This window comes from Populus euphratica, unplaced genomic scaffold (genome assembly GCF_000495115.2).
Source record: "Populus euphratica unplaced genomic scaffold, PopEup_1.0 scaffold132.1, whole genome shotgun sequence".
NCBI classification, from domain to species: Eukaryota; Viridiplantae; Streptophyta; class Magnoliopsida; order Malpighiales; family Salicaceae; genus Populus; species Populus euphratica.
Window position 1 is genome coordinate 17,007 of NW_011500019.1, and position 12,198 is coordinate 29,204.

Here is a 12,198-nt window from a genome sequence, read left to right on the forward strand (position 1 = left end):
CCCACCAACATCACAAATTCAACCATCTGTAACCCCTGATCATCAGGGAGAAAAACCAGACATATTCTCAACCTTCCGCCGGGATACGCGTAATAACAAAGAGTCGATGAACAACAATGCATCTCAGCCTTCAAAACAGCCGCCATCTCAACCTTCACAACAGCTGCTGCCACTGTCACCAACATCACAAATTCAACCATCTGTAACCCCAGACATATTCTCATCTTCACAAACTCAACCTTCTAAAAACAATGGAACGAAAACGTCAACTAATATTTCAGACACTTCAGCATCTTCGAGTAGTGCTGCGGGTTTTCTAATTTGTTTTGGTACCATGCCTCCACTTGTTGAAACGACAAAGCCATCATCACTGACGCGGCCGCTACCAGCAGCAACAGCGAAAACTTCTTCATCAGCAACGTTGTCTACAACATCTACCAGTCGGCCATCCCAATTGCCTGGTGATGCAGCAAATGGTACGATCCCATGTATAAAATCTGAGTTGGTGAAATATCTGAAGTTATTCCCTCTTCATTTACAGCGACTTCAATTTATACATCATTATCTCTGAACAAAAAAATAAAAAATAAATCAAAGCTAGAATTTTAATAACTCTTGTTTTGATGTATGTTAAAAAAAAGGAGTTATACATAGACTTATACAAAGTACTACAAAAAGTATACATCTTCTTTTTTCTAAATTTTTTTATGTGATCATCTCTAGTACGTAGTCAGCAAATAGGCTCTTTAATTATTGCTCTTCCTGTTAGTGTCGTTGTTCTTGAGGTTTTGACTTCTAGGATGCCTTTACTTGATTGATTTTTTTTGTATTTTGTGTTTCTATTTTTTAAAATAGAAAATAAAAGTTATCGTTTAGTTTTACATTAAAATTAAAAAAAAAGTGAACCAAACAAGAACCTTGGTTTTTAGCTTAATTTTGGTATAAGGGTAAGAGAGGTGAAATACTTCCCTACTTTCAATTTTCATCCCTCATGTTTGGTACAAATTTAGAAAGAGAGAATCATTTTAAGGAGGTTAACATTTAACCCTCATTTCGTAGTGGAAAGGTAAGGGGATAAAGAAATTTTGAAGGGGAAAAAATCTTTGTTTAGGTATATTTCCCTCCCTTTTTATTCCATTTCTCGTTTAAAACCATAACTATATTTTTTTTTAAAAATTTATAAGTGATTTTAAGTTATTTTATCATTATGTTTAATTTAGATTTTGATTTGATTTATATTAGTATTTACTATTATCCATAAAACATTTTTTTATAGTTTATTTAATTTAAGTTTAGTCGTGTTTACTTTCACATATTTCGTTTTAATCCAATCAAACTGTCTCGATCAATAACACTTACATTTTTAGTCAAAATTTTCTCTTATAGTTGAGAACTTGGAAACAGCTTTTAGTCCTCTTCAGTGTTTTTAGAAAAATAGAGAAATATAAAATGCCCATTTCCAAACAAAAACATTTATAAATCCTAGCAATTTTTGCTAACAAGAATTTGTAGTGTAAATATGAACTGTTACTAACTCATCGAGTGCAATTACAGGTGATCATGAGTGGAAAAAATGTCGTACCTGCCATAATCATGTAAAGGATTGTTGTCGGCAAAGTGTGCTTGCCGCCCTCTTCCATTCAGGAAATATTGCTGCTGTACGTGTGTGTTAATGTCTCTCTCGGCTACTCAGCCGATATATTAATTAATCCCCTCTATAATACATTGCTTTTGTGCCACTGCAGATGGGCCATAAATCAACCAATGTCATCCACAAGGGGTCGCAATAATTTTGCTTTAGAGCTTAGAGTCTAATGGCGACCGGAACTCACACCTGACAAAGCACAAGAAATCAACTACAAATTAAATGATGCTTCAATTAAGGAAAAAGGCCTCTCGCCTTCATTAAACAAAAGAGCTAATTGTCATATATTCATATTGATTATTTGTATTTTATTTTTGGTTCGGTGCTTCGTGGCATGTGGCCTAAGGTTTTTTATTTTTAATTATTAGTTAATTTAGCGAGACATATCCTTCTTTGTAGTGTGAACAAAAAAACTGTTTTTTTATGGCAACCAACATCGGCTACCTTTAAAAGTTTAATTACGAAAAGAATAGATAATTGAAATGTTGTTTTTAAAGAAAAAAAAGTCTAATTTAAAAAAATATCATCTAATATTATAATCATAAAAAATTTAAACTATTAACAAAGATTCTATAATATACAAGTGTTTATTATATATATCAAAAGTTTCCCCTTTTGTAACAATAGAGTGGCAATGATTTAAAAAAGTCCCAATGATTCATATATCGGTCCAAAGCTTTGCGAAAAAACTCTTTTATGCCCTTTTGTAATTGTGTGATCTACCTTTCTCTTTTTTAAAAAACCAAAGAAATCAGCAGCCGGTGATCAGTTGAGTGGACCCTTTGAGTCACAGCGGTTTCTCCTGCCCTTCATTTGTTTACCTTTCGTTTAGTTAGTTTCTCTAAACTACAAAATGGATTCTTATGAGAAAATGAATAGTATGACCTTCATGGATCCTGTCTTGTTCAAAGCTGCAGAAGAAGGCAATATCGGTCCCTTTGAGAATTATCAAACCTGCCTCATTCAGTTATTGACTCCAGACGAGAACACCATTCTTCAAGTCTCCCTAGGAAACCAGAGTTGGGAACCGGAATTCACTGATTTTGTTGATATAATTCTTGAAATGTGTCTGTAGACACAATTTTGATCACATGAAATTAAACAAGCACATATATATAAATATATGATTTTATTAAATATACAAATGAGTACAATCTCTATGTAATATATTCTTTCAAAAGAACAAGATAATCCTCTGATTCTTCTCTTGGATTTGATGTATGACGACTTGATTTATTTAAGTAATCAAGTCAAGATTTGTGCTTTGCAAAAACACGAATTTGGACGTGTATTGCAAAGTGAGATGTTGTGATTTGATGCTTTGAAGAGTACCTTCATTTGTGTTCAAAGTGTTGTTGAAGAATTCTTATGAGACATTCTGGCTTGATCCAACATAGATTCATTATTTATAAACTTCAAGCGTGGATGAAGGAGGCTTGAGAACTCTTTGAGAGAGAGAGAGAGAGAGAGAGAGAGAGAGAGAGCTTTCTTGTGTGGGGAGAGAGAGAGAGAGAGAGAGAGAGAGAGCTTCCTTGCTTGAAGAGCTTGTATTAAAAAAAATTTGTATCTCACGGAATCCTCTTCCTTTAGGTTGAGACCTTCTATTTATAGAGATCTGTAGGGGCTTTCAGGTTCTTTTCCAATACCACGTGACATAATTTTATTGGTTGATATTTATTGACAAGATCTTGCATTTATGACAAGATGTCTGATGGGATCTTGTATTTATAACTAGATACTTGAATATCTCATCCGAAGTGTTAACTTTTCATTGGTTAAGAAATATAGAAAGACTCATTTATTTTCCTTGTCATTTATTTCAATTTTATTTTGTCCTTTTTTTAAAGAATAAAATAAAACTTGATGAAATTTGATTGGTAGAAAATTTATATTTCTATAGATGTCCCCTCGAGACAAGTTCACTTACTTTTGAAACAAGTGGGTGTGTCTCAAAAAATATAGTTGAGAGGATTTTATATTTTCGACTAGAATTTGATTTGATTATAATACATTTTCATAATAAATAAATAAATTTTATTGTGAAATAAAATATGATAATCAAAATTAAAAATTTATGAACAATTAAAATTTATCAAATCAAATAATAAAATATCTAAGTTCACTACCTCATTTGAAACAGTTGTGTATTTAAGGAACAAACAAAATTTATCTTTATACCGAATAGCAACCAATACTTTGACTAACGTGTAGAATTTTTTTTATTAGAAAAGTGGTTACTATAACATCTTGTTTTGAATCCAATGACGCAATCCGTTTGTGATTCCGAGTAGTAGTTAATGAATTATCACATATTAAAGATTTTGATTCATATTCTCTTTCTTATCTTGATAGGCGTGCACTCTTTGATTCATTCCTGTTTAAATGCTCTTTACTTTATAATTCCTTGTATTCTTAACCGATTGAGAGCAAAGACTAATCAGATACTTTTCAAGTTTGGAAAGATAGTTTGCCTTTTCAACAGCATAGGAAAACTTTGTCTTGGGTAGCATGTCGCATCCTTTGTTTCTTGAATGAACTGTCGAGGGAGGGTAAATGAAGAGTGCAGAACCGAACAGGAAATATGGCCTTTTTCACTATGACTTGAATAGGAAAAATTTGCAGAACTGAACAGGAATTATTGCTCTTGTTTCAGAAGAGGAAAAGCAACTTGCATAGCCGACCTTTCTATCACAGAATACGAGTTTTTTTCTTCTTCTTTTGTAATCAGGCAACGGTCTATATTGTGGCTATAAAAGGCCACTACATTGTCTTTTTTTTTTTGTCACCAACTTAGCAGTACTTCTGTTCCTTCATTAACTGTGTAGCATCCACCTAGAAGCTCCAGATCACCGACGGTCCTAGCAGGTATGCATAGCCCGACGGTCCTAGCAGGTATGCATAGCTCTTCAGTGTTTGTTTTACAACTGCAAGTCTCTTTTTTTGTTTTTAAATGTATGCAGGACACAATTCTGAGTTTGTGCAGGTGCAATAAGCTTTAAACTTCTAACCAAAGCTTGTGATGATAGTAATTTAAACTCCTCTCTTTTATAAATGCACTTGCATTGTCTTCCTATTTTTGACCGCATGGAGAAAAGTGAAATTATGCATGGCCTAGAATAAAGCAAAAGGGGAGCGACTGCTCAGCGAAATATTTCCAGCAATTTGCATAGTCTTAAGATGTGACATGGAAAACTTGACAATCCGCAGTCCTCTATTCGTTGAATTATATAGTGACGTAGTGAAACTGCATGTGGCCATGTGTTATTTTCTCTGTCATGGTCGAATTATATGGAGATGCAGAGATGGTGACTGCTCAACGACTAGAAGGCAACCATTTTCTTTGTGTTGACAGTAACGGTGAGCTCTGGATCCCGCAACAACAACAACAAATTTTTTTTTTAACTTCACTTTAGCAAGCTATGGAAAAGTTGTTTCACGACTGTTGTTATCTAGATGAAAGAACTCCTTTCAAAGCCTTGGAGCACTGCAAAGTTTCTTGATAGCACATCCAAAGAGAGAGCTTGTACTGGAAGAGAAAATATAGACGCCAAAAATATATTTGGAGGAGTTGTAGCAGCTTTCTTGTTGGGGTTTGCTGCATTCAGATTTTGCTTCTATTTCAAAAACAAATATATTTGGAGGAGTTGCAGCAGTTTTCTTGTTGAGGAAAAACATATTGTTGACATGTGTGTGTTAACCAAGAGCAACCTTTTCTGCTTCTGCAACTGCATGATCGATGGCACAAACTTGTTATTGAAATAGACTTGACTAAGCCTGATTGAGTTGTTGGTGTGCCCGCCTGTTTCCATTAATTAACGTGAGTTGTTTCTTAAGGGTCACGGTTGCATTTTTTTTTTTAACGCGTCATCAATTTTGACAAGTCCTTTTCTTTTTTTTTAACATTGGAGCATCACTTTTCTTTCGTTCTTGATCAAGATAAGTTCTTATTCTCATCCTATTTTATCATTACTTTTTTTTTAGGACATATAAATATCATGGGATTTATAATCTTGTTCCCCATCTCTTCTTTCAAATATGCATCTAATTCACATATTTTTATGTCTCCCTTTTCTTTTTAGATGGTGCTTTTCAAGAATTCTTCTTCTTCCACTAAAAGATTCTTAGTAATTGATGAGAAGTATCGTCAAACAAGCCTTTGCGTATATGAACCTGTCATTGGTTCATTTGCTAAGAAGCGGTCTTTTGAAAGCATCAAGCATTTGACTTCCTGGTCATTGGAGACTTCTTATGAACTTTATGGTCATGGTGGTTTGTGACACGATCAAAGAGTTGATGTCTTATCCCAAGTGCAGAAGTGTCAAAGTAATAAATAACTTGGCAAGACCGGGGTCGAACCATAGAGAGGTTAACTATATAAATTATAAATAAAAACAATAACAACAACAACAACAATAATAAATAAAAACAACAACAACAACAACAACAACAATGATGATGGTGGTGGTGAAGATCAGTTAAAGAGGATTTTGAGATGTAAAATTAATGTGAAGATTATACAATGATAAAAACAAATGTCAAGGTTAGAGGATACACTAATAGTATTAGAGATAAATAAGGTATAAACTCTTTATTAATTATCAACATGATCATATTAATCATCTTATTTACATAACACCATACTTATAAATTTTATCAAGTATTGATGATGTTAACTTATGTTGACAACAAATCAAGTTCCTCTCATAATAACGATGTCGGCCAAATACTACGAAGGATCAAGTATTTGATGTACCAATTGTTACACAACACAAATCTAGATTAACCATTTAACAAGTAAGGTATTAAGAATTAATAAGATAAAAATGATAAGACATGTTAATAGCAAATTGTTTAGGATATAAGCATTGCAGTCCATATTGAGTTTATATTTACTTATCCTAACACCATTAGTGAAACCTTTTCACCTTGATATAATTAACTTAGTTAGACATTATGAAGGAGAAAAACTTAAAGAAACAATATAAGAACATAAACATGATGTAAGTTAACTAAGTATAGTAAAGGAAATGAAAAGAATGAACAAAAGATTAATGAAAGCAAATCTTAAGCATTACAACAATATAAAGAGAAAGAGTAAGAACATGATCTTGATATAGAAAACAAGATGCCCAAATGAATGGCAAATGGCTCCTTTTATAGGCTAAAATTCAGAACTATTCATGTGGTAATTGATAATTGATGTAGTGGCCAACTATTGATTAGTGGACTTGGTGGACAACATCACTCAAGCACTTTGGATGACTAAATTGATATTGATGCAATCAGAATTTGGCAAAGTGTTTTTCATGAAAGTTGTTGGAAATTATTTTTTCCTTTCACTCACCAAATTTCAGATCATTTAGATCACTACAGCTCGAGATATGTCTAAAATACTGAGTAGTGCTACTGGTGGACATGATGGATAGCACTCATGCTCTTGTGTGGATGAAATCTTATTTCTACCATCTGAATTTGAGCTGGTTCTCTTCATGAAAGTTGTTGGAAATTGTCTTTTCCTTCCGCCCACCAAATTTTAGATCATTTGGACTTCTAGAACTCCAGTTATAGATAAAACTTTGAGTAGTGTTTGGGCTGGATTGCAAGACAGATTCAGACTTCTCTTTTGTGGTCAAACTTTGAATTTGAAAATGGAAAATTTGGGTCTTTCCATACCCACAAAAGTTGTAGGCCTATTTTTTTTATCTTTCCAGCCATATAAATTAATATGAAATCCAAGATCTATAGCTCTAGATATGATCCGATGATTGAACAATGTTCGAATTTGAAGTGAATCGGCATCTCCTTCGTAAGCTTAGCCTTTTCTTTCTCCTTTCACTTTCAATAGTTAATCACAACAATCAATCCTTTAAATTGTGAGAATACCTGCAATTAAAATGAGCATTTATCATAAATTAAAGGTATCTTATATTATCAGACTTGTTATTACAAAACATGTTCTAGTTAAGGAGTTATTGATACTTCAAGTGCAAAATGATGATATAAAGCCTTGATAAAAATGCACTTTTAAGTACTAATAACACCCCCCAACCAGCTTATTACTAGTCCCTAGTAATCAAAACGTTAAAATAGAAAAACAATTTGCAAGTTCCCCAAAGCAAGGTATTCATCATTTAACTTTTATTACTCTATCCAAGTAAACAAACTCTCATTAAATTTATATATATCTGCTTCATATTGTTGAAACAAGATATTAATAAACCTTTTTTTTATGTGCTCAATGTAAGAAAACATAGATAATGGGGCTTTTATTAGAAGAAAACAATATTATGTTCTAATGTTTCAGGTTAACGTCCTTGGGTTGGGATTATTATTATTATTATTTTATATACATTTAACTTAAAACACAATGCATCTGTAACCCATATAATGAGCTTTTGGCTAATGACTCCCAGACTAGTTGGTCTTAGGGTATTAGGTGTTGAGACACCCCTTCGAGCTTAATAACTCGGGTTGCAGAAACTGATACGTAGATAGTGTAATGTTTGATTCCCTTAAGCTTTTCTCCTCAACCCATGTAACAAGCGTTGGGCCTATAGCTCCCAAGTCAGTTGACTTTAGGGTATTAGGTGTTAAAACACCCCTTCGGGCTTAATAACTCAGGTTCGGGAGGCTACGAAACCAAACATATCTATATTTTTTTAATTACATTTATAATCATTATTTTTTTTGTTTTTTTTTAAAGTAAAACTTATATACTATCCCTTTTCTTTAGTTGTTACCTTTAACAAAAGAACATAAATAATGTAATAATCCAATATGCAACCCATAATCATATGTTAAAGTGTGTGTGTGAAGATGAAGGTTTAAAAATACTTGTTTTAATGAGTATATGAGCAGAAGTAATAAATAATAATGCGAGAGTTTGTAAATCTGAATATTTCAAGAAATATTATAATAGACCTTGTTAAGAATATTTAGTAGGATGCATCTCTAGAGTCATTTTAACAAAAGAACTCCTTGACTCTGCCATCATAGTAACAATGGTTTTGCAAATAGAAAGCACAACTAGTAAAGTTTTTTTTTTTGGAATTTTTTTTTTAGAAATATCAACTACTACCCCTTCCCCCCAACCAAAACAAAACATTGTCCTCAATGTTATAAGGTAGAAAGATAAAGGGTAGAAGATATCATCTGAAATAACGAACACTGACAAACCTGAAACACACTTAAACAAATATGAGAAATAACAAAACAAAATAATAAAACACAAGGTTTCACATACGAAGGCTCAAATCCAATCTAAGCTTTTTACGGCTGTCCTTAGTTGACCAATTTATACAACTCATAGAGGGATCAATTATAGGAGTGAAAGATTGTAGTTGGTCAATTAATTGTTCAACAGTGGCAGTAGAGATTATGATTTGTCGTGCTGAAGACGTTAGAAATTCCTGTTCCACAACATGATCAAGAAAAGACAACAACTTATCATAATAACCATTAAAATTTAACAAACCTATGGGTTTATGGTGAATGTGAAGTTGGGCCCAAGAGGAAATATGAAAGATCTCTTTCAATGTGCCCAGACCACCTGGCAAGGCAATGAAAGCATCAACATGTTTAAACATTGCATTCATTCGATCAGACATTGTGGAGACCTGGAGTTCCTCTCCAATTATTGTTCCAATAATATCACCATGTGCTAAAGCTTTGAGGACAACCTCCAAAACATGACTACCTCTTAAAAATACAGCTATTGACACCCCCCATTAACCTAAGGCTGCCTCCTCCATACACCAAATGAATCTTTCTTGTAGCTAATACCTGACCAAGATGATTTGCTGATTCTAAAAACTCTTTTTCTTTCCCAGGACTAGATCCACCAAAAACACAAATATTTCGTATTTGATGACTTGAGGAACTTGCCATTTCTACACACTTTGATATCTGTGAAATGTGTGGGCTGGGTAGAAATGAAGGGAATGAAGAGAAGAATTTATAGATGAGAAAGTGAAAATGCAATCATATCACCTATATGTAGGCCAGCTAGAGTCTCTCTCTCTCTCTTTTATTATTATTATTATTATTATTATTATTATTATATATATATATATAATTTAAAAAAATGTGTATGTACAAGTAGTTGTGATTGTGGCTCACATCTTCCCTTGGTTTTACGTCCAAGAACGGCTTAAACGCCCTCTATGGGTCGGGGATAGGCTTCCCATCCAGTTTTCTTAAAAACTGGCAAACAAGGTCTTTTTTAGTCAGATTCCCAAGACTATGTCGAGCATGTTCTTTATGGAATTGTGGCCATAAATCATAAATTACACGATGCACATCTCCACTAGGGTGCGTCTCAAGAGTCAATAGAAGATTATCTAAAGACTCCTTACTCAGGCCATCCTTAATGAACTGCATTTTATCTTCACGATTTACAGATACCATTCTTAAAGAATGACATTTTGTATTACAAGTCCATCTGGCACATCTGTGACAGACTTGCAGTCGTTTTGCACGACATTTCTTTGCAAAAGTGCTTTTACCTGTTTCAAGTATGTATGAAATGAAAGAATTTGAGGACTCACCTGATAATCAGACCTTTGCTTCAATTAGCCAGCGAATATCTTCAGGAATTCCATGGTCCATTAACAATCTCAATCTTGCACATCTAGTACGATAAATTTTTGTAATCGCATTTTGAGGCAGAGCAGGAAAATACTTTTTTAATTTTTCAAGAGTGGTGTCCATTTTCAAATGAGAAGAGATGTAACGAAGGGAGAAAGAGCAAAGAATTGAACAAATATATACACAGATATCAGTTATTATGGGAAATTGAAAGAACCGACTAAAGTCACGGAGTACCGTTATTTGCCATTTGATCGAAGTGGGAAAAAAAACTAGCAAAACAAAGGTCACACCAAAAGAAAACACAAAATTAATGTGAGAGAGAAGAAAACAAATATCAATCTTTATATAAAGGATCACCCAATTCAATAAAGTCATTTTCAATTGAAAAGTTGTCAAAGTAAGCTTTCAAACGATGTCCATTTACCTTGAAAACATTACCATTCTTTGGATTCTCGATATTGTCATAACCTAATTTTTTATTTTTTTTTATTTACTAAAAAATTGATGAAAAATGATTAAAAAAAAATAAATGAAGAATGAATTAAAATTTGGGTTAATGGCAACATGATTGGAAAGTTTAAATATTTAATTAAACTCTTAACTAGTTTAATTAATTAAATCAAGAGTTTAATTGGAAAATTAATAAATTTTGAGAATTAATTGAGTTTGGGATTAAGTTAATTAATCAAATTAAAAGAAATTGAGGAATTAATGAGTTTGAGAACTTAATTAAACTTTAATTTAATTAATTAAAGGAATCAGGGGTGTAATTGAAGAAATACCAAAGTTTGGAGCTCATTTAAAAAAAATGCTAGAAAATTAAAGTCCAAGGATCAAATTGAATAGTCAAAAAACCCAGGACTGTTGTGTAAATGGCACTATAAATCAAGGATTCAATGGAATTAATCCAAGGATACAATTAGAAATTGATTATTAGTGAATAGGGGTCCGATTGCCGAATTTCCAAAGCACAGGGATCAAATTGAAAACTTCTGTTTGCTAGTGGAACAGCCAAAACGCCGTCGTTGCTAGTGGAACAGTCGTGCTCGTCTTCTCCAACCCGGTTCAATCGGCTGAAAATCTGCAACGAGTTCGATCCAATCGTGGACCACGCCTCTCGCCTGTAATCTCGTCCAGGGAAGATGACAGTCCTGCGAAGGCAGGACTGTTTAGAGGCAATTCGAAGTCTCTATAAAAGGAGGAGCCGAAAAACACACCAAAAAAAAAAAATTGGCAGAACAAGAACGGAGAAAATCACCCAAGAACAGAGAGGAAAACAGAGAAACCCACAGAGTAGAAATATTCAAATACATAGAAAAAGAAAGAACAAGAGGAGAGCACACGGTGAGGAGAATTATCCTCGAAATCGTCTTCAAACCTGGAAACGAAAAAAAAAACAGAGTAGGAACAAAGAAAACAGAGCATTACCGGAGGCAGCAACAAGAGGCAATAAAACTGAAAGATAGCAGAAAAGAGGAAGAACTCAGAATCGAAACCACTCGTGGGGAACCGGTATCATCATCATCTTCGTTCCTTCATCTCCGAACGAGGCAACCAGAAGCAGAGAGGAGCGCCTTCATTGACCTTCGACCCAAGACAGCATCATCCCAGCAACTCAGGTGGGTCTTCTTCCGCGTTCTTTATTTGGCATTTACACTGTGCAAGTGAATGTTAATTCACTTGCACAGTGTAGCAACACGCGTGCGTTAGAGCACGCGTGTTGCTAGGCTTCGCCAGACCACTGGTGTGGGCCAGTGGCCAGGCCGGGTTGGGCTTAGCCCAGCCCATCTGGATGGGCTGGGTCTAATCCAGCCCATGTGGGCTGGGCTGGATTCAGCCCAGAAAATAGGGGTCCAGCCCAGCCCAAAAAAAAAGAAGTAGAAAAATAAAAATATTAAAAGTAAAAAATAAAAAAATAAAAAATATGTGCATGAATAAAAAATAAATTTATTTTTATTTATTTG

General features: G+C 33.8%; 1 protein-coding gene and 1 long non-coding RNA gene across 3 annotated transcripts in view; both read left to right on the forward strand.

The window, feature by feature from the left end:
* Positions 1-2,018, forward strand: part of LOC105141806 (uncharacterized serine-rich protein C215.13-like) — a 2,334-nt gene extending 316 nt beyond the window's left edge. Inside the window, exons 2-4 of one of the 2 annotated variants that reach the window (XM_011049170.1) lie at positions 2-476; positions 1,555-1,664; positions 1,746-2,018. In XM_011049170.1, the coding sequence (XP_011047472.1) occupies positions 2-476; positions 1,555-1,664; positions 1,746-1,790 (630 nt within the window). In that variant the 3' untranslated portion in view covers positions 1,791-2,018. The remainder of the gene's footprint in view (position 1; positions 477-1,554; positions 1,665-1,745) is intronic. The other variant, XM_011049171.1, reaches the window with a different exon arrangement.
* The window catches only part of LOC105141808 (uncharacterized), an 18,454-nt gene extending 6,900 nt beyond the window's left edge, over positions 1-11,554 (forward strand). The window contains exons 2-3 of the long non-coding RNA XR_845451.1: positions 5,429-5,434; positions 11,246-11,554. This is a non-coding gene — a long non-coding RNA (uncharacterized LOC105141808). The remainder of the gene's footprint in view (positions 1-5,428; positions 5,435-11,245) is intronic.
* Positions 11,555-12,198: the final 644 nt, after the last annotated feature.